Raw genomic sequence first — 23283 nt, 5'->3', positions numbered from 1 at the left:
CCCTTCTCCCTGCCCCAATTTTTTTTTTCTGTTTTCTTTTTTTTTGGTTTGTTTGTTTTTGTCTGATTTAAAAGTATTGTTATTATTATTTTGTCCTTTTCATTGTTATTCTTTGTTCTTCCCTTCCCAGTTCTAGTTTTCAGCTTTTTCTCTTTTCCCTGTTCCTGGTTCCCATTTTTTTTTTCTTTCTCATGGCTAACCCCATTCCTTGTTTTTTTTTTCTTTTTGCATTTTTCCCATTTTTTTTTTCTTCATTATTCTTCTACACTACCTTTTTTCTCTTATTGCCCTTTCCCCAGATATTGTGAGTTTTTCTTTTCTTTTTTTTGGTGATTGTTCCTGTGTGTTTACATGGTGTGTTTTTTGTCCACTTGCTTTCACTTTTTTGATGGTTTTTCTATTGTTGTTTTTGTCTGAGTGGGAAACAGCAACAGTCCCCATATGACACAACTATACCCGCACCTCCTGCAACTTCACTTACTGAGTGAGAATCACCCCTTCCTTCTCCACCAACTGGCCAATGATAAATGACCACCAAGAAGAGCCTTGGCTCACCCTTAGCTGCTTTTCACAAACAGTTAACAGAGATCTGAATACAACAATTTCAGAATGTCTCAGAGACAACAGACCATCACAGTCCACACAAAGAAGCAAGATAAAATGGTAGAAACAAGGGAGCAGGATACAGACCCAGACACATGCCTAGGGAAGAAGCAGGATTGGAATGCCCTGATAAGGAATTTGAAAGAACTATATTTAGGTATCTTCAAAGGATTGAGAGATAGATCAAGGAAAACACTGACAAAATTAAGGAAAACATAGGCAAAACCCTAGAACAATTTCAGAAGAAAATGCAAGAACAAAATGACAAAATAAATGAAAAATTAGAAATTATATAAACCCTACAGATAGAAAACCAGAAGATTAATACTAAATTTTCAAAAATAGGTAACACTGAAAGGGCAAAGGAGTAGAACTGAATCAATAGAAGACAGAATTAATGAGACTGAATACTTCTTTGGAAAAAGATCAATCAGAACTGTGAGAGACTATTGTTCTCTTGTAAGCCATTCAGTTTGTGGTGATTTGTTACATCAATCCCAGGAAACTAGTATACTAACCAGCACTGGGAGTTATGAAACATTTTAATTTCTGTCAATATGAGAGGTAAACATCAGTAATTTCCATAGCAATTAGATCTTAGAAACAGTCCTTGAGGAGTTGTAGGCCTCACAATGGAAGGACAGGTCTCCTACGACCATCCTCCCAAACAAACAAATGTGAGCCTAGCCTAGGTTGGCTTGAGGGAAGGGCTCAGACAGGTACATCAGAAGACTGGCTGCCAGGCCAAGGCTGTGAGCCGGGGGTGGGCACAGGAACATGGAGCAAGGGACAACCAGAGCTGATCCCTAAAGTATCACAGCTGTGGGAACACTGATCCTGACAAGAGTCTGAAAGTGGCGAAGCTGAGTCTAACAATGCCACTCAGGACAGACCCCAGTAGAGACACAAAGGGTCTTGGAGCCAAGGTATCCCTGCCGACCAACAGTAGCAGCAACAAACCTCTGAGAGGGAAGCTTCCCAAGTCAGGCCCACAGGACTTGCACAGAATAAAACCAAGATGAAAAGCTTTGACAACTAGACCCATGGTACAGAACAGAGTCCAGAAAAAGACCTACGCTCATCGGTCACCAGACTTACGATAAAGGAGACAGTTCAGTGCTGTGAGGGAAATGATGGTTCCTTTAATAAATGGTTCTGGGTGAAAATGATACCCATAACAACAACACAAGAATCAAACCATACACAAGAATCTATTCCAGATGAATTGGAAATCCAAATGTGAAAGGCAAACCAAGCTTGTAAAAGAAAATATAGAATATCTTCATAATCTTCAGTGGGTAAAGGTTTCTTAAACAGGACACAAAAGACCATAAGGGAAAAGACTCTAAAAATTGAACATTATTAAAATTAGGAACTCCTGTTCATCCAAGGACACTATGAAGATAGTGGAAGGATGAGCCTTAAAGTGGGACATGATATTTTTAATAGATAGATCAAAAAAGGACTCATACTTAGAACACATAAAGAATTCCTACAGATCCATCAGAGAGGTAGAAACTTAATAATGAGAAAATTCTTGAATGAGCACTTCACAAATAAAGAATATTCAGATGGCCAATAAATGCATGAAAAGGTGAAATGCAGAATAAAACCAGAATGAGACACCATGACATATCACCAGACTGCCTAAAATGAAAAATAATCAGAAACTACCAAGTGGTGATGAATTGAAGTGGGGCAGCTGAAATTCTTATTAACTTCCATGGACTGTAAATTAGTACAACTACTTTGGAAAACAGGTCGACAGTATTTCTTAACCCAGAAATTTCAGTCCTAGGCATATACCCCACAGAATTATGTATGTCTATTCACCAAAACACATGAATAATCCCATATTCATAGCAGCACTGCCTATTATAGCATTGAACTGGAAAGGACCAGAATTCCCAACCACTAAAGAATGGGTCCATAATTTGTGGAATAATAATCCAATGGAATAATGTGGTAGGCTGAATCATAACCCCCCAGAGTCCACATGCTTATTGCCAGGACTTGGGACTTGCGAATGTTTTACATTACATGGCAAAAGGATCTTTGCGGATGGTAAGATTATCCTGGATGATCTTGGTAGGCCCAATGTAATCCAAGAATCCCTGTAAGGGGGAAGCAAGAGAGTCAGAGTGAGTAGGAGGAGATGTGATAATGGAACCAGAGGTAAGAACTATGCAAGGGAGGGATGATGAGCCAAGGAATATGTGTGTGGCCTCTTGAAGGTGGAAAAGGCAAGAAAAACAAATACTCCCTAGAGCCTCCAGAAGGAACAGCCCTTTTGACCCATTTTAGACTTCTGATACCCTGTGAAATAATAAACTGTGTTGTTTTAAGCTATTAAATGTGTGGTAATTTATTACAGCAGCAATGGCAAACTAATACAAATAGTATGCATCAATGAGAATAATCAAGTTAACCACCGTTCACAAGAATGTAGAGATTATCACGAACATAATATTGGGTGAAAGAGGTCAACTACAAAAAGTATATAGTGTAAGATTTAGTTGATAAGAAGTTTGAGGATAAGCAAAGCTAATCTATGGTTTAGAAATCAAGATAGTGGCTACACTATTTGGTGGGGGGTGGATAGTGACTGGAATGAAGTATAAGGAGGGAATGGGGGGTGGCTTCTAGTTATGTTTTGTTTGTTTAACTTTTCATAGTGGTTTGGGTGAAAGTTTATGGCTTCTGATTCTTGATTAACCAAAAAAAAAAAAAAAAAAAATGACATTCCCATTGAGTCGGATCTGACTCATAGCGACCCCTTCTCAGGTTTCCAAGGTGATATCACTACGGAAGTAGATTGCCCAACCTTCCTTTTGAGGAGTGGCTGGTGGGTTTTAACCACCAGTCTTCTGGTTAGCAGTTTAATGCCTTAGGCTCTATGCCACTAGAGCTCCTTGATTACCTAGGTGCTATTTACATGGATGTCTTCAATTTGTGAAAATTTATCAAGCTGTATGCTTATGATTAGTGTACTTCCTGTATCTATATTTCAATAACCAAAAACCAAATTCACTGCCATCGAGTCAGATCCAACTCATACCGACCCCTCCTTGGGTTTCTGAGATGGTATCACTACAGAAGTAGATCGCCCAATCTTCCTTCCAAGGAGTAGCTGCTGGGTTTGAACCACCAGCCCTCTGGTTAGCAGTCAGATGCTTTAGGCACTACACTACCAGTTTAAAGAAATTCATGAGTTCTCTTTCTCTGCTGCTCACTCTTGCTCTCTTGTTGTCTCTCTCAAATATACAAAATTCCCAAATACAAAGGAAGAAAAGCTAACTATGAGTAAAAAAAGAAGAAACCACTTCCTGCATTATACAGAGTAAACAATATAAAATACTTAAATAAATAAGGGAGCTCTGGTGGCATAATGCCTAAGGCATTTGACTGCTTAACCAGAAGGCTGGTGGTCCAAATCCACCAGCCACTCCTTGGAAGGAAGGTTGAGCAATCTACTTCCATAGTGATACTACCTCAGAAACCCAAGGAGGGGTTGCTATGAGTTGGATCCGACTCCATGGCAGTGAGTTTGGTTTTAGTTTGGAGTTTAAAGAAATAAAAGAGATGTTTAAAAAAGTATAGATTTTTTTTTTAATGAACATGTAATAAATAATCCAGAATGAACAGGAAGGCTTGAAAGTAGAATTCTAGAAATAAAAATACATTTGCAGTAATTTTAAAAGATTCAGTGAATGAAAAGAATAGTAAATTAGAATTGAACAGAGAATCAGTAACCTGGAAGATATAAAGAATTTTTCTAGAATACTACTAAAAGAGCAAGGAGGCCACATCTCCTGACCTCCTCTAACCCCATAAGAGGAAGACAGAATCACCATCAATAGCCCAAGGCCTATTCCTGTGAAGCCAAACATGCTGCCTCCCTCCAGCCCTTTCATTAACCCTGACACCAACCATTCATCCCGCAGCACCCACCACCTTTCTGCTCAGTGTTCGATAATTCGCTGCAGTGGCCACACAGAACTCACAGATTAAGAGGTTTGTTAGGGAAGCATCAGGCTACAATTCAAGTTCAGGAACAATGCTCATCCTCTCTTGGCCCACCATCTCTCAGCCAACGGTCTCTGTCTCTCTGCCAGCAGTGCGTGTGTCTCTCTCTCAGCAATGTGCATCTCTCAGTGTGTCTTTCTCAGCAGCGCATGTCTCTTTCTCAGCAGCACGTGGCTCTCAAGAGCAAGTGTCTCTCAGCAGTACGTCTTTCTTAGCCAGCAGTCAAAGAGACCTCTTCTGCCTCTAGGAGGCCTCCTTTTGAGCCCGGCAGAATGGCCAAACTAACCAATCATAGCATCAGAATTCTAAGCACCTGAAAGAGAGCACGAACTTCCCAGAATATTGCTTTGTGCCACTCTCAACAGAAATACCGCAGGTGGATAACTTTAATGATCAGGAGCCACTCAGTTGCTCAGGGCAAATTCCACCATGGAGTTTTCAAAGACTTATGGCTAGAAAAGCCATACATGGTAATATATCAGAGAGATTTTAAAAAAGAAAACATGAAAGTAAGGTTAGGTGGCTTGGAGTATAAAAAAAAGAGACTAAGTTCAAATTGAAGTCCCAAGTTGCAAAATGAAGGGCAGAAAATACTTAAAAGGATAGTGGGTGCACATTTTCCAGGGCTAACAAACTATTACCTCACAACAGAGAAAGAAGGAGAGTCAAGAATGGAAGTAAATAAAGTACGTGACTAACTGCCTCCATGAAAACTTCCTCCTTTGTCATGAAATGAGAAAAATTGGATGGTACCTGCCTACCATTACTGAACATTTTGATCAAAGATCCTATAAAATAATAATGATAAAAAGGGGAAAATGCAAAACAGAGTTCTAAATTTTCATAGAATCTAGTCTTTCTGGAGCTGTGGAGGCTGAATGAATCCCTGAAACCATTGGCCTGAGATAATCTTTAAATATTAACCAAAAATGTCCCCTGAAATCTTCTTAAAACTAAGCTTAATAAAGGATGTCTGCTTTAAGCATTGTGCTCTTTTAAGAACTATATGGGATCAAATTGACAACAGCAACTTGAAAGATTAGATAGAAAACAGAGGGCAGTGAGTTTACGTTTATGGGTGAGAAGCCGTTCAGAAAAGGAGGGTGAGAATGGTGTACAACTTGAAGAATGTAATCAATGTCACTAAATTATTCATGTAGAATTTGTTGAGTTGGTGTGTGCTTTGCCATGTATATTTTCAACAAGAAATGTATTTTTTAAAAAAATAACCTCACAGATCCATGAAGCATACTGTATCCAAATCAGGATAAATAAAAATAAATCTGTATTTACACACATTTTAGTAAAACGTCTGACACAAAGATAATCTTTGAAATAACCAGAAAGAAAGCATAGATTATCTAGAGTGGAATTGCAGAGAATGATAGCAGATACCTCAACAACAGTGGAGGTCAGAAAGCAGGGGAATAAATGTAGAAAGTGTTGAGAGAAAAACTTGTCAATCTAGATTTGATTATCCAGCAAAACTATTGTTTATAATCAAGGGCAAATAAAAACATTTGTAGAAAAGTAAACACTTTTCAGAGACTGTTCTGGAGACTGCCCTGATGGATCCAGTAAAATACTTATTTCAAGATCATGAAAAATGATTTCAGAAGGCAGTATTTACCAAGAGAAATGAGAATATATGTCCACAGTCAGACTTATACTTAAATATTCCTAGCAACTGTTTTGGTAATAGCCAAAAATCAGTAACAACACAAGTGTCCATCTACAAGTGAATGAATAAACAAACTGGTACATCTGCACAATGGAATGTTACTTACTAATTAAAAGGTGCAAAGTATTAATACATCTGAAGGTAGAGATGAATCTTAAAATAGCTATGCTGAGTGAAAGAAGCCAGAAATAAAAGAATATGTATGTTTCCATTTTTAAACATCTAGAAAATGCAAAAAGCAGATTAGCAGTTGCTGGGGGGAACAAGAAGGAGTGATTTAAAAGGACACAAGGAAACTTTTGAGGTGTTGGATATGTTTACTATCTTGACTGTGGTGACCATTTCATGATATACGTATGTTAAAACTTACTGAATTTTACTCTTTAAATATATACAACTTATTCTATGTCACTTACATAAAACTATTTTTAAAATCAAACCTCTAAAAGTTATTTAAAAAGAAGGTATTTAACCAAGATTTTTAAAATTTTACTAATAGAGTTTAGATTAGTACCCAATTCTTTTGACTACTAGTCTGGTACTCTTCCTTCTACCTCTTGTTTGTTTCTTTCAGAGATACCCTTCCTACAAGGATTTTTCTTTTCTTTATTGTAATTTGGGTGAAAGTTTACAGAGAAAATTCATTTTCCATTTAACAGCTCATACACATTTTGTTTCATGATATTGATTGCAGTCCTCATGGTGTAACAGCTCTCTTCCCACTTCTTTCTATGGTTACCTTTTCCCTACATCCTTTTTATCTATGCATTCCTACCCTCTGAGCCATCTTCCTGTACAAATGCTGCCTTTCTGATTTCCCATGGTTCATTGTTCTGAGGAGTGTACCTACCTGATTGTAATTGTTCACCTATAGGCCTATCTATCGTTTGGCTGGAAGCCACAGGGGTGAGCTGAATTCCAGGCTCAAAGGGTGACTAGGGGCCTTAGTCTCAGGCGTTTTACCAGTCTCTATCAGACCAGTAAGCCTGGTTTTTTATGATTTTGAGTTTTGTTCCACATTTTTTCTCTCATTGAATCCAGAATCTCCAATTTTGATCCCTTTCTGAGTGAATGGCAATAGTAGATAGGCACCATCTAATTCTTCTGGTCTCAGGGTCAAGTAGGCTGAGGTTCCCATGGTATGCTAGTCCTTTGCACTAATTATTTCCATGAGTCTTTGATTTTCTTCATTCTTTGCTCCAGACAAAGATAGACAAATTGTTGATTCTTAGATGGCCACTCACAAACTTTCTTTCTTTTTTTTAATTGTGATTTGGGTGAAAGTTTACAGAGTGAATTCACTTTCCATACATCAGTTCACATATACTTTGTCTCATGACACTGACTACAATTTACTCCAATGCAACAGCTCCCCTCCTACTTCCTCCCGATAGTTACATCTTCCCTGTGTCCATCCCTCCATGCACTCCTGCCCCCTGAGCTGTCTCCCTGTGCATAAACAGCCCTTCTTTCTCCCATGATTGTTCTCTCCAAGGAGTGTATCTACCTCAGGTAAATGTTCAACTCATATGCCTGTCTTTTGTTTGGCTGGAAGCCACAGGTGTGGGTTCAATTCCAGACTTGAGGGGAAGCTAGTGTCCATAGTCTCAACCAGGCTCTATCAGACCAGCAAACCTGGTCCCTTTTTTTTCCCCCAAATGATTTTGTGTTTTGTTCCACATTGTTCTCCCTCTCTATCCAGGATTTCCTACATAGATCCCCCTCCAAATGGTTGACAGTGGTAGCCAGGTACCATCTAGTTCTTCTGGTCTCATAGTCATATAGGCTGAGGATCACATGGTTTTGTTCATTCTTCTTTGCTTTGGATGAGGAGAGACCCATTGTTGCATCTAGATGGCTGCTTATAAGCTTTTAAGACCCCAGTGCTACCCAACAAAGTAGAAAGTGGAAAATGTTTTTGTGTTGTATTATTATGCCAATTGAACTTGATGTCCCCCATGACCATGGTCCCAAAAATACACATCCAGTGACTCACTCCCACAAAAAGATTTCTTAAAATCATTTTCATGTTTGGAAATTTAGAACATCAGTTTAATAGCAAAAAGTTCATCCTAAATAAATTGTTCAGTTACTTTTAAGTTTTTACTGCTTACAAAAATATTTTTTTTCAATATAGAATTTCATAAACTCATCACAATATTAATATGGAATACTTACCTTCCTTAATACTCCCAGATTTTTGAGTGGGGAAAGCCTGGGGAGGAGGAATCTGTGCAATTAGGGGCTGATGAGGTAGCTGTTGAATGATGGTGGCAGGTGGCTGGGGCACCTAAGATGAAGCAGATGATTAGCTACCTTAATGCATCCAGGAAAGAGTGTTCTAGAGTATCCACCAACCCATATACCCTCTCACCTATGCATTCAATTATCCATGCCATCCATCTATCCACCCATCCATCCACCCCTCCATCCACCCACCCATCCATGCAATTATCCATCTATCCATCTGTCCATCTATCCACTCATTCATCTATCCACACATCCATCCCCTCATCTATCCAATCATCCACCCATACATCTATACCACCACCCATCCATCCACCTACCCGCCCACAATCTACCCATCCAAGGGGAACTTCAGATGATTAATCCTAGAAGTTCAATAAATGGCTGAATAAATAGATATTTATCTGTGAGTATCACTTAAGAAAGCCAAAGATCATTAAAAAGACAAGAAAGAATAGGAAGAACAAAATAGATGTCATAAAACATTCTGAAACTTGCTCTTGAACAGAGAGTAGGTAACGGAAGAAACAATGAAGTGAAAGACCTGAACAGAAGGTTTCAAAGGCTGACTCAAGAAGACAAAGTAAAATATTACAATGAAATGTGCAAAGACCTCAAATTAGAAAATCAAAAGTGAATAACAAACCCAACATTGCTCAAGTTGAAAGAACAAAGAGAACATTTAAGCCTTGAGTTGCAATATTGAAGGGTTCTATGGCCAAAATAGGAGCTCTGGTAGCATAGTGGTTTGACTCGATGTCACATAACAACAACAACAACAATGGCCAAAATATTGAACGATGTAAAAAGCATCAAAAGAAGATGGAAAGACTCACCCCAGCATTAATAGCAAAGTTCAACAAGACAGAAAATAACAAATGCTGGTGAGAATGTGCAGAGATTGGGACTCTCAAACACTGCTGGTGGGACTGTCAAATGATACAACCACTGTGGAAATCGATATGGTGATTCCTTAAAAAGTTTGAAATAGAAATACCATTTGCTCCAGCAATCCCATTACTAGGTATATATTCTAAAGAAGTGAGAGGCAGTACATGAGTATGCACAACCCATGTTCATCGCAGCACTATTCACCATAGCAAAGAGATAGAAACAACTGAAGTGCCCATGAGAAATGGATAAACAAACAATGGTACATACACACGATGGAATACTATGCAACCCTAAAGAATAATGTAGAATCTGCAAGATACAGCATAACTTGGAGGACATTATGCTGAATGAAACAAGTCAATCACAGAAGGACAAATATTGTATTAGTCCACTATTGTAAAAAGTCAAGGAAAGATTTATACATAGAAGGAAACTTTCTTTATTGGTTACCAGGTGTGGGAGGGGAAGGGAGGAGAAGCTAAATTCTTAGATAAGTTGGGGGGAATATATATATATATATATATACACACACACACACACACACACCAGAAATTACCAGGGGTAGGAGGGAATGGGGAAAGAGTAAGCTTTTGTTTGTGGGCATTGAGTTTATGCTAATGGTGGTGGAATATTTTGGAAAAAGATAGCAATAATGGTGGCACAACATGAAAAATGCCTTCAGTGTCTCTGAGCTGTAAACGGGGAAGTTGTTATGTTGGCAAATGTCTTGTGTATGTTTTCACAATGATAAAAGTAAAAAAAGAAAAAGAAAAAAAAAAGATGGAAAGAGTACACAGAATCACAGTACCAACAAGAATTGGTTGATGTTCAAAATTATTTAAAAAAAATTAAAAAAACCACCAAATCCTCTGCCAATGAGTCAGTTCTGACTCAGAGTGATCCTCCACTGGGTTTCTGAGGCAGTAAATCTTTACAGAAGTAGGTTGCCCCACCTTCCTTTCACTGAGTGGCTGGTAGGTTTGGACTGCCAACCTTCTGGTTAGCAGTCAAATGCTTTAGACATTGCACCACCAGAGCTCCTTTCAAATATTTCAGGAGGTAGCATATGATCAAGAACTGATGGTACTGAAGGAAGAAGTCCAAGCTGCACTGAAAGGCACTGGCAAAAAACAAGGTTCCAGGAATTGATGGATTACCAACTGAGATGTTTCAACAAATGGATACAACACTGGAAGTGCTCACTTGTGTATGCCAAGAAATTTGGAAGACAGCTACCTGGCCGAACTGACTGGAAGATCCATATTTGTACCCATTCCAAAGAAAGGTGACCCAACAGAATGTGGAAATTACAAACAATATCATTAATATCACACACAAGTAAAACTTTGCTGAAGATAATTCAAAAATGATTGCAGCAGAACATTGACAGGGAACTGTTGGGAATTCAGGAAGGATTCAGAAGAGGATGTGGAACAAGGGCTATCATTGCTGATGTCATATGGATTTTTCAAGCAGAGAATACCAGAAAGATGTTTATCTGTGTTTTATTGACTATGCAAAGGTATTCAATTGTGTGGATCATAACAAATTATGGGTAACATTGAGAAGAATGGAAATTCTAGAACATTTTACTGTGTTCATAAGGAACATGTACATAGACCAGGAGGCTGTTGTTTGAACAAGGGGATACTATATGTTTTAAAATTAGAAAAGGTGTGTGCTGGGGTTGTATCCTTTCACCATACTTACTCAATCTGAGAAGATGGACTATATGAAGAAAATTTGAAGCACTTGCTGTTAAAGATCAAAGACTGCAGTCTTCAATATGGATTACACCTCAACATAAAACTGAACCAATAAGCAACATCATGATAAACAGCAAAAATATTGATGCTATCAAGAATTTCATTTTACTAGGACCCACAATCAATGACCATGGAAACAGCAGTCAAGAAATCAAATGATGTATTGCATTGGGCAAATTTGCTTCAAAAGACGTCTTTAAAGTGTTAAAAAGTGAAGATGTCACTCTAAGGGCTAAGGTATGCCTGACCCAAGCCATAGTATTTTCAGTTGCCTCACATGCATGTGAAAGTTGGACAATGAATAAGGAAGACCACAGAAGAGCTGATGCCCTTGAATCATATTGGCAAAAAATTTTAAATATACCACGGATTGCCTGAAGAATGAACAAATCTGTGTTGGAAGAAGTACAACCAGAATGCTCTTAGAAGCAAGGATGACAAGACTTTGTCTCACATACTTTGGACACATTATCAGGGGGGACCAACCCTTGGAGAAGGACCTCATGCTGGTAAAGTGAGGGTCAGTGAAAAAGAGGAAGACCCTCAATAAGATGGATTGACACAGTGGCTGGAACAATGGGCTCAAATGTAGCAAGGATTATGAGGATGGCATAGGACCAGGCAGTGTTTTGTTCTATTGTACACAGGGTGCTTATGAGTCAGAATTAACTCGATGGCATCTAACAACAATAACATCACTTAGGATACATTTTTAATGTTCCTACATTTCCCGTCTACATCAGGCTAGGCAAATGACTGGCTGCATCAAGTCTGCTTTAATGAAAATATATAAGGTACTTATCATGAAAAATATCCCTTAGTTTCTCTTCTGAATTAAAAATAAATGTTCAGTAATTTCAAGTATGCCACAGGAAAACCTATTTTCATCTTCTGTTGGATACACACACCCTGCATGACTTGTCCCTTATTTCTCAGCTTACAGAAAGGATGACACACACCAAAGTTTGGCAAACTTTTCTACAAAGGACCAGATAGTAAATATTTCAGGCTTTCAGGCCGTATAGTCTCAGCTGTAACTCTCCAACTTTTCTGTTGTAGCATGAAAGCAGCCATAGACAATATGTAAACAAATGACAACGGGTGTGTGTCAATAAAACTTTATTCATGAACACTGGATTTTGAATTTTATGTATTAAAAAACATTATTCTTTGATATCCTTACCCTACAGGTTATACAAAAATAGGTGATAGTCCAGCTTTGGCCTCTGGTCATGGTTTGCCAACCTCTGGATAGACCAAGGAGGCATTCTTAGAATGGCTGTACCTATCCTGGCCAATAGGACCTCCTATCTCAGTGTCCTTGAGTCTAGCTGATGGGAAACTCTTCTTAGTGACCATGGCCCCCTGTTCACCCTGGTGTCATTACAGAATGAGACTGAATCACGCAGCATGATTGGGCCCTGAGGAAGACACACTGAGTTTAGTAGCTCTCTTTGGAATGGGGAGGAGAAAAGCTTCTCATACCTGAGTTCCTCTAGGTCCCCTACTGCAGTGTAGTAAATTACTTAGTGTGGCTTTTCTACCCATAAGTCTTTGTAAACTCCAAGGTGGGATTTTCTATGAGCAACTGAGGAGCTCCTGATTGCTGAAGCTATCCACCTGGGTTATTTCTGTTGGGCGTGGCACAATACAATGTTCTGGGAGGTTCCCACTCTCTTTCACGTGCTTAGAGTTCTGATGTTGTGATTGGCTAGTTTGACCACCCTTCCGGGCTCAAAAGGAGGCCTCCTGGAGGTAGAACTCTCTCTGACTGCTGGTTGAGGAAGACGTGCTGCCGAAAGAGACATGCACCCCTGAAAGAGACATGCGCCCCTGAAAGAGACACGTGCTGCTGGGAAAGAGATGCAAGAGACACGCATTGCTGAGTGAGACACCGAGGGACCAGCATTGCTGGGAAAGAGACTGTGAGAGACTGTTGGCTGAGGGATAGTGGGCTGGGAGAGAGACTGAGCATTTTCCCTGAACTTGAATTGTAGCCTGTGGTGCTTCCCTAATAAACCCCATAATCTGTGAGCTCTGTGTGGCCACTGCAGCGAATTATCAAACCCAGAGGAGAGGTGGTGGGTGCTTTGGGAGGAACGGTTGGTGAAAGGGCTGGAGGGAGGCAGCATGGCTGGCCTTGTAGGAATAGGCCTTGCGCTATTGATGGTGATTCTGCCTTCCTCTTGTGGGATTAGAGGAGGTCTGAACATGTGGCCTCCTTGTCGTCTTTGCACCTACCACTCCCACAATTCCTACAAGGGATAGTGGAGAAGCGTCAGGGGTTCCAGGTGTAGGAAGACTGAAAGGGTTGGTCTAGGCTATCCAGAACCTAGACAGCTGACAGCTAAAGGGGACTCAGTCATCCATTAGAACAGATCCCTCAGAGGCTCTCCCTTCCCACTCAGTTCCATCTGCTGTATGCTGCCAGGGTCTCCTGTCCCTGGCCAGCTTGTCCAGAACATTCTCAACATGACCTTTTCTACCTCTTCATCCTCTTCTTCCCCCACACCCTGCATCCCAGTCACATCAGACTTTTCACAGAGCTTCCCAGGTTTCTTTCCCTATTCTGGGTACCGAGTTATCCTCTGATACATCCTCTTTTGCTTAAACTTGGAACCTTTACTTTTCTAAGCTCAGTTCTTGGAATTAGGGTCTTAAGCATCCCCTGGTCACAAGAAGTTTTGAAAAAGATTTGACATACTGTTTCCCCAAACTCAAGGCCCTCCAGATACTGGGTTCCCCAAACCCTCATATTCTAGTGTAATGGCAAAATTCAGGGTTGGAGTCAGGAAGGGGGAGTTGGGACCCCAGCCTCTCAGTTATAATAAGGGTTAAGACCACCCTTCTGCAGCTGGTCTGCAAGGTACTGGCATCATTGGCTCTCAGCCCATCAATCCTCTTCAGTGTGTTTTCATAATACTGGTGGGTTTGTTTTGAGATGACCAGGTGTAGAAGAGAGAAAATAACTGTCATCTTTTTGTTTAGATGAATTGCTCTCCTAACATTTCTGAAACACTCTGGCATAAGGGAGTGGCTGGGACTATGACTGTCTATTTAGTACACATGTGCACACATACTCGCATGCATGCATGCACACACAAAATGCTGTTTTCATGTCTGCTTGGTGAGGCATTCCTCTTACCGAGTGCTGGATGATCCGGGGTGGCTCTGGGCCCAGTGGGGGTGGAGAGGCAGCAGGGTGGCTGCACACAGTGGGCACCTCTGGGGGCAGCGCTGAACCCCAGGTTCCTCTGTTTGCATCTCTCCAAACGTGGGCCCGGGAGAGCTCCTCCAGGAGGTGATGTTCCTGTAACACATGCAGAGTCTAACGGCTTCGTGTGGAAGGGAGACCCACAGAAGCCAGGAAAGGAAATGCTCTGAGAGCCACATCTGATATGACAGTGATCAAATCCCCAGACATAGGGCTTCCTGGGGGAGGAGTCATAAGGCTGTCAAGGTGAATGGTTTCTCAGGAGCTCTGCCTGCCTCCTCGGTGCGTATGGAACCTGGGGCTGCAGGGCTACAGCCAGCACTAGGCACTAGGCCTCAAGAGACCCAGACCCTGAGGTCAGCCTGGAGCACCAGCAGCCTCTTGGCCTGTTGGGATTGAACCAGTGTGTAGAGAGAGGCCCTGAGGCCCTCTGGAACTAGAGATGCACATGTGAGAATCATATTTCTTTATAAATTTACCAAATAATTTGAACTAGGTTTTTTTTCCCCCGGGTAAAAGAATCTGTTTCTTTTTAAAGCATGCCTCAATGCCCATTCTCACTACAAAGATTCCCCTCTCTAGAACAGCCTGTCAAACTCAGCTCTAACGCACAGTCCTAGTTCTCACTGCCACCTTGGTCTCCAGAGCATAGCATTCTCCTTGGTCTCTGGAGCATAGCATTAACTGAGTATGACCTGGCTGAAGCTCAGGGAGTCTCAGAATTTCCTTTTCCTGCAGGAATTGAGCCCTTCATCAATATTCTACCATTGATGTGTGTAACCAACACAGGCTTTTCAGCTGATAAGACTCCCTTAGGAATATGGGTCACACAGACTGCCTGCCTACACTCATTGCCTTTTCTAGGGAGCCGCATTTCGCCAGTTACCATCAGTGAGCTACAAATGCTCAAGAAGCAATGTTAAGCACCCAGAAACTCCATTGGTGCATCTAGTCTGTGCACCAGCTGGTTATCACAGCCCTGCTGACCAGACCAGCGGCCCACTGACCCGTCCTGCTGATAGGAGTGCTAGTGGGTGCTGGCCAGGTTGGCTGGGAGGGTCAGGCCTACCCAGAGTCTCTGCAGAAGGTCCTTCCTTCTCCTCAGGGCATTCTTCAGGGCTTCATCTGGCTTGGCCTCATCTCCTGGAAGGTAAGCAAGGACTGGAAGGTCAGGTATGTCTTTGAAGATGGCATTGGAGATATCCTTAGAAGCCCCACCTCACCCACCCCTGGGACTAGTGTGACATGGAGGCTCCAGCAAATGCCTGCTCCAAAGGAAGGACTGTCATTTGGGGAAACAGGGCTCAGGAGCTACCTCTGGGAGCCAGGGGAACCAGGACACTCAGCCTTCCTTTTGGAACCTGTCCAATGGATCATCTGAGTCCTGAGAAGGAGTCAGAAAGCCAGTTCCTTTACAGGCTCAACACTCATTGCTCCTGCAACACCCCCACAGAAAGTCATTTTTGCACTGCGGACTGTGGGCAAAAAGCCCCTCCCAAAGCACAGGGAAAGGACAGTTGTGTTGTGAGTCCAGCCTTCTACCTCCTGGAGCCACTGATGACCCAATTTGTCCAGAGACATGGCTCTGTCCATTGAGTCCCAGAGGTCCCATCTGCAGGTCCCTCCTGTCCATGCCTCTCTCAGGGGAGGGACTCAAACTTGGGAGAAGGCTCTAGGAGGGGTCCTGTCCCCAGGGCGGTCTCTGGCCTCCTTTGCTGTGGGCACAGAGCATCTTACCCCCTAGCTCTGCATCTTAGCCTGGCTGCTGGGACTGCCAAGCTTCATCTCCTCCTCTCAGGGAGCCTTCTCTCCCCCACCCCATTCCAGGGCTACTCCATGGTTCTTCTCCTGGTAAGACAACCTGATTTGGAATTTTCTATCTGGATAGGGACCCCAGGCCCTGCCTGCTGCCCTTGAGAGCTATCTGGCATCTCCACTGCCTTGTGGGGTTGCCCTGACAAGAGGCTGCCTAGCCACATCTCCAAGAGAAGAAATGCTCCTCTGGGCCTTTCAGTGTTTACCAGGTATCTTTGGACTCCAACTCCATTACCAGTAATGCAGTCCCCGCCCCAGCTCTGTGTAGCCTGAGTACATGACTATAGACTGTGGGGAGGATGCACAGACCCATGGGGACCAAACTACCCCCATTTCCACCCTCAGGCCAAGCTTGGAGCTCTGGAATCAGTGACTGGGTCTGATGCCAGCGTGACCACTTCCAACCTGGGTTGCCTCCCAACTGGGATGGGGGAGGATGGTCTAGGACTTCTGGGTTATTGAAACTTTCTGAGCCTCTGTTTTCTCATCTGAGAAGTAGGAATATCTCTACACCCATTTTGGGGTTTGCAGACTGAAGGTGGGGTAGTGTTGGAGATTGTGCCCAGCACGATGTTGGGATGTGTGTGTATGTGAGTGTGAGTATGTGTCTACACCAGTGAGTGTGTATGTGTGTGAGAATGTGTGTATATATGTTATGAGCATTAACCAAAAAAGCCAAACTCACTGATATTGAGTCAACTCTGATTCACAGTGATCCCCATCAGGTTTCTGAGACTGTAAAACTTTTTTCTTTTAAAGAGTTTGTTTTACATTCAACGTTATGTGTACATTTATTTTCACTCCCCATTTACCATGCCCAACCCTAACCCAGTCTCCTCCCATCCCTGCCCAGTAACCCTCCTCCCCCTACCCATGCCCCTCATAGTTATGCAATCCTGTGTGTCTTGCATTTCCTCTCAGTGTGAATGTTGCCCCTCTGGTGTCCCATGGTCTATTGCTCTAAGGGATGTATTACCATAAAGTATGTGGGTACATCATCCTGGGTTGAGTGGTCTGCATGTACATCTTGTTAACTATTGGGCTGAGAGCCAGCCCCTGGGAGTGAGTTTTATTCCAGGTGCAGAATATCTTCCAGGGCCATAGTATTAGGGGTCTCATCAGACTTCATCTGACCAGTAATTCAGGTCATTATTGAGTTTTTGAATTTTGTTCCATGTTTTTCCTCCCATTCTATCCAGGATCTCCAGATTTGATCCTTTCCTGAGTGATTGGCATTGGTAGCCGGGCACCATCTAGTTCTTCTGGTCTTGAGGGCTATTGTGTCCTAGGGCTGATTGCTTCCAAATGCCACCACCACCCCCCCCCTTTTTTTTTTTTTTTTTGCACTCTTCTTCTTTGCTTCCAACACTAGGAGACCATTAGCTGCATCTTAGATTGCCGCTTGAAAGCTTTGAAGACCCCAGTCACTCGAGACTGTAAATATTTACGGAAGTAGATCGCCCCATCGTCCTTCTGTGGAGCGGATTGTGGATTTGAACCACTGACCTGGTTAATAGTCAAATGCCTTACCCACTATACCACCAGAGCTCCTTGTTAAGAGCATGGATATGTGTATATATGTGTGTGTGACTAAGTGTGTGTATGTGTGTGTGTGTGTTAAAGAAAAAACAAAAGCCTCTCATTCAGAATGTCAAGGAAACTTATTAAGGATAACCTTGGCAGTAACAGGAGGAAAGGAGGGATGGAGTATGGGGTGAGAACTCCCATGGGCATGTTGTCCCCAGTTCCCCTCAAAATGACTGGTCTTGTGCCACCTGTAGCAGCTCCAAGCAACCCATGGCTCTTACCTGCCACGATGTGCAGGAGTTCAGAGTCCTCTTCCATGTTCTCACGTTCACGCTCCAGCTTCTGAAAGGGTAAGAAACTGTGTGTAATGAAAGTGTTGGTTCCAGCTTTGTGTGAGCAGGAGCCAGGGCTGCCCACCTGCCCTGTCCTCCTATCCTGCCTACCTGCCTTGCTCTCTTGCCTTCCCTACATGCCTGCCCCCAGTCCTCCCCACTTGCCCAGCCCACTTGCCCTGTCCTTTGCCCTCCCCACCTACCATGCCCCCTTGCCCTCCCTAGTTGTTGCTGTGAGCACCTGGCTCATGGGCTGCAAGGACTAAAAGTGTTCCCATGTGACCAGGTTCCAGACAAGTGTGTGGAAGCATGAAATGCTGTGTGGAGGTGGGTGTGATACCAGGTATGATATCAGGCACTGCCTTGGCACATATTTCCCATTTTAAAAGCTGAGGATGCACATTCTGACTGGACCCACTTCAGGCAGCTTTGTGTGGCAGGGCCTTGGGCAGGATGGGCCATGGTGAGCTGTGTCCTGGGTGGGCACACTGTCTGGTCTCCCCTGCAAAGGAGCAGCCTGACCTGCTCTGGTCTACCCAGACCCCCTGTCCCCCAACCGCAGCTCTGCAGCTTCATGAAACCCACCTGAGCCCTGAGCTGAACAGGTGTCCCCGATGGCTCCAAGCTTCCCCAACTGCTGGCCCTCCCATAGCCCCCCTGGGGAGGGAGGAGGCAAGGGGCAGCTTGGAAGACTTGGTCAGCGTAAGGTTCTAAAAGGAGGACAAGGCAGGAAGAGGCTCAAGGAGCTGCCACAGCAGGGATAGGCTGAAAGTAAACTGCAAAGACCCTTAGAGAGAGAGTGAGAATGGGTTTGAGATGGGTCATCAGGCCATAGCCCAGCTGCCCAGGCTGGCCCTGCACCTGGAGCAGGTCTACCTAAGCCTGTCTCCATAGCAGGAGCCATGCCTACCTTGTGACTTGGAAAATGCTAGAACCTACTAGATTCTATATGAACACAAAGAGGAAACTGAGAAATCACACTCCATTCATCACAGGATGAAACCACTGAAAGGCTCTAAAAAGCAGGTTCCTGAAAGCAGGAACACACATGCGGGTACACTGCCACAGGAAAAAAGTAAAGTTATATTGTCTTACCTGTCCCTTGTTCCATAAGCCTAAAGGTTGAGTTGTTAAAGGAGTTGATAGAAACATGACTCTTCTCAGGCCTTCCTACCTTTTCCAAGAGTTTGAGGGTCAGGCGAGTCATTTGGTCGGCTACCAATGAGTCCACCATCATGGAAACCCTGTGAGTCACGTTCTGCAGGCCCGCACTCCTTCTTCAATGCTAAGTTATCTGCAGGAAAGAACCTCTCAGCAAGTGGCAATACTGAACCCATCATCGCAGGACTCACAACACTCAGCCCATTTACCTCCTGGGGTTGGCCAGGTGGGTAGAGCAGAGCTATGCAAGAGGGCTGTGATGGCCTGGCCACTACATCCCACTCCCTCTAGAATGCAAGTGCCTGATAAGCCAGTACCAGCTGTGCTTGGGCAGTTGCTAGACGCCCAGGACTGGGAGGGGCAGCCCCAGTTGCTAGGTTTCCACTGAGAGCCCTCCCCAGACCAACTGTTGCTAAGTTGGCATTACCTATAAACACTGATCCCCAGGTGTGGTGGTGCCAGGGCTCCTTGGAAAAGCAGCAGTGGGCAGCAGCTGGGGCTGGAGGGACAAGGACGGGGGTGTGTGTGTGTGTGTGTGTGTGTGTGAGTGAAGGACAGTTCTGCGCTGTGCTTCCCATGCACTCCCCGTCACTCCCCCTCCCCCAGTCCAAGACCCTCTGATCATGGCAGGGCACAGCCTGAGAGCTAGGAGGACTGAGTAGGGAGAGACAAACTCAGGTTTCAGAGGGACTGCCTTGGAATTTGGGAGGTGGTGTTGTTGGAAGGACAAGGTCCTAATTCCCCACAGTACTGGGAAGCTTTTGATGGTTTATCTCACTGCTTATTTATTTAGTTTATGGTTATCTCCATATTGTAACATGAGCCCTACATGGTTGCTGCCATGACACCCCTGCACCAAGATCCCCTCTGTGCGTTCTCATCCAGCTTTGTGGCATCCTAGATTATAGTGGAGGTGGATTTCATGGCATCCACACTATTTCACACATGGACATTGAGGCACAGCTGCTTGGTGGTTTCCCATCACTTCCCAGGTCCATAACTCCTGCACCCTCACCATCCTCATCTGCTCCAGCATGCAGCATTCTCCTGTGTCCATGGTATCCATATCTCTACTGTGTTTCCTTATCCTGTCCCTGAAACATGGTGCTGTCTATGTCCAGACTCTGGGGCTTGCTTTACTCTCCTTTGATAGACATGGGATCCTACAGATTGATAAGAAACAACAGAATGTGACTGGGAATACTGAGCCCACTTACCCCAATAACACACGAGGACATGCAAGAGCATGCACGAGCATGCAAGAATACATGAGAACACACTCTTGGCCTGTATGGATGTCACTCCCTTGCTTCAGTGCCTGTACCCTCCAGTAATAAGTGCACTGGTACCTTTATCCTGTGAGTGATTTAAGACCCAGGTGAGAACACTTTGGGTTAATGTCAGAGTGTGGTGGTTAATTTCATGTGTCCATTTGGCCAGGCTGTGATGCTCAGTTGTTTGGCCAAACAATAATGTTGTTATGAAGGTATTTAGATGATTAACTTTAAAATTAATTCACCTGAGGTAAAGCAGATCCCTCTTCACAAAGTCAGCCAGTCTCATCCAATTGAAGGCTGTAAGAGCAAAAATTGAGGTTGTCTGAGGTAGGGAGATTCTCAAGACTGTAATATAGACCTCCTGTTGGAGTTTCCAGCCTGCCACATGGCCTACTGATTTTGGACTTGCCAGTCTCACAATCAAGGAACTCTACTGATGCAGTGATTGAAGCATTTGGTTGCTAACCAAAAGGTCAGCTGTTTGAATCCACCAGCTACTCCGTGGAAGAAAGATGAAATGGTCTGCTTCCATAAAGATTTACAGCCTTGGAAACCTTTGGGGGCAGTTCTACTCTATCCTATAGGGTCACTATGAGTCAAAATCGACTCGATGGCAGTGGGTTTTTTGGAGCCCCACAATCACGTGAGCCAACTGCATAAAATAAATCTCTCTCTGTATATTGTATATAAAAAAAAAAAAACCAAACTCACTGCCATCGAGTCAATTCCAACTCATAATGACCCCTGTTAGGTTTCTGAGGCAGTAAATCTTTAGGAAGTAGATTGCCCATCTCCCTTCTGTGGAGCTGCTGGTAGTTTGAATGGCCAACCTTCTGGTTAGCTGTCAAATGCCTTAGGCACTGTGCCACCAGAGCTCCATGTATACACACATACACACACACACACACACCATATTAGTTCTGTTTCTCTGGAGAACTCTAAGACACAGAGACTATTAGCTTTCAATGAACTTGAATGACATTGGAAGTATTTGGCTGCTAATCAAAACTGCGAGTGATGAATAATACCTTACCTTGCTTCTTTATCTAGTGCATAGGCTCACGTGAATTTCAAAGGGAACCAAAGTAAGAAATAAAAAAGGACTTCTGTGCCACCCAAAGACATATTGAATTTAGGGCCCACCCTAAATCCAGGATGATCTCATTTCAAGATCCTTAACTAATTACATCTGCAAAGACCCTATCACATTTTGAGGTTCCAGGTAGATATAAATTTTGGAGGAGCAAATTGAACCTGTTAATTCAGGGCAACCCAATCAAAATTCCAGCAAGACTTTTTAAAGTAACTTGACCGAATACTTCAAAATGTAAGTGGAAGAAAGGTCTACCAACTGAGTAGTTGAACCAGTGGGCTCAGGACAATAGTCACAGGGGGCATCAAGCTCAACTGGCATAACATACTACACAAAACATTGTTCCACTTCCTACTTTGATGAGTAGCGACTGGGATCTTCAAAGCTTGCAATCAGTCATCTAGATGCAATGATGGGTCTCTCCTTGTCCAGAGCAAAGAAGAATGAAGAAAAACCAAAGACTCATGGAAAGAATTAGTCCTAGCAACTGGTACACCACGCGATAAGCAGCCTATATGACTATGAGACCAGAAGAACTAGATGGTGCCCGACTACCACTGTCAACCACTTGGAGGGGGATCTGTGTAGGAGATCCTGGATAGAGAGGGAGAACAATGTGGAACAAAACTCTGATTCATTTGGAAGAAAAAAAAAGGGAGACCAGGTTTGCTGGTCTGATAGAGCCTGGTGGAACCATTCAGATTATGGCCCCTAGCTTCCCTTCAGGTCTAGAAATGAACCCACACCTGTGGCTTCCAGCCAAACAAAAGACAGGCATATGAGTTGAACATTTACCTGAGGTAGCTACACTCCTTGGATAGAACAATCATGGGAGAAAGGAGAGGTGTTTATGCACAGGGAGGCTGCTCAGGGGGCAGGAATGCATGGAGGGATGGACACAGGAAGAGGTAACTATTGGGAAGAAGTGGGAGGGGAGCTATTGCATTGGGGTAAATTGTAGTCAATGTCATGAGACAAAGTATATGTAAACTGCTGTATGGAAAGTGAATTTGCTCTGTAAATTTCCACCCAAATCACAATTACAAAATAACAAAGAAAGAAAAAAAGAAAGGTCCACCAAGAGAGAAATCAATTGAGAAAAAGAAGAGCAAAAAGAGGTACTTATCCTACCTGATATTGAGACATAACAAGGACATAGTAAGAAACACTGTAGGTGAGAAGAACACAAAAAACCCAGTGAGTCAGAATAGAGAATTCAGAAACAGACTCATGTGGATGAAAAAACAAACTCACTGCCATCAAGTCGGTTTGGACTCATAGTGACCTCTCCTGGGGTTTCCGAGGTGGTATCTCTACGGAAGTAGATTTCTTAGTCTTTCTTCTGAGGAGTGGCTGGTGGGTTTGAACCATCAGCCTCTGGTTAGCAGTCAAATGCCTTAGACACTATGCCACCAGAGCTCTTCAAATGTGCATAGGAAGCTGATATATATGATCAAGAAGGTCTCGTAGCCAAGTAGTGTTGGGAAATCTGGGCAACTCTTTGGAGAAAACAAAGTCTAGATTCTTGCCTTATATCATATATAAAACTGAACTTCAGATGGATTGTTGTTGTTGTTGTTGTTATGTGCCGTCGAGTCAAACCCGACTCATAGCAACCCCTCCTTGGGTTTCCGAGGTAGTATCACT

The 23283-nt window shown here is 43.2% G+C and overlaps 1 protein-coding gene across 1 annotated transcript in view; it reads right to left on the bottom strand.

The window, feature by feature from the left end:
• Positions 1-19339, bottom strand: part of CUNH21orf58 (chromosome unknown C21orf58 homolog) — a 21682-nt gene extending 2343 nt beyond the window's left edge. Inside the window, exons 1-5 of the mRNA XM_007948707.1 lie at positions 19280-19339; positions 18055-18115; positions 15501-15574; positions 14363-14527; positions 8489-8600 (exon numbers count right to left, since the gene is read on the bottom strand). Coding sequence (XP_007946898.1) covers positions 8489-8600; positions 14363-14527; positions 15501-15574; positions 18055-18115; positions 19280-19339 — 472 coding nt within the window. The remainder of the gene's footprint in view (positions 1-8488; positions 8601-14362; positions 14528-15500; positions 15575-18054; positions 18116-19279) is intronic.
• Positions 19340-23283: the final 3944 nt, after the last annotated feature.

This window comes from Orycteropus afer, unplaced genomic scaffold (genome assembly GCF_000298275.1).
Source record: "Orycteropus afer afer isolate SDZICR_OR568_19922 unplaced genomic scaffold, OryAfe1.0 scaffold00219, whole genome shotgun sequence".
Lineage (NCBI taxonomy): Eukaryota > Metazoa > Chordata > Mammalia > Tubulidentata > Orycteropodidae > Orycteropus > Orycteropus afer.
The sequence above is the reverse complement of the archived record's forward strand: the minus strand, read 5'-3'. Positions and strand labels throughout refer to the sequence as shown.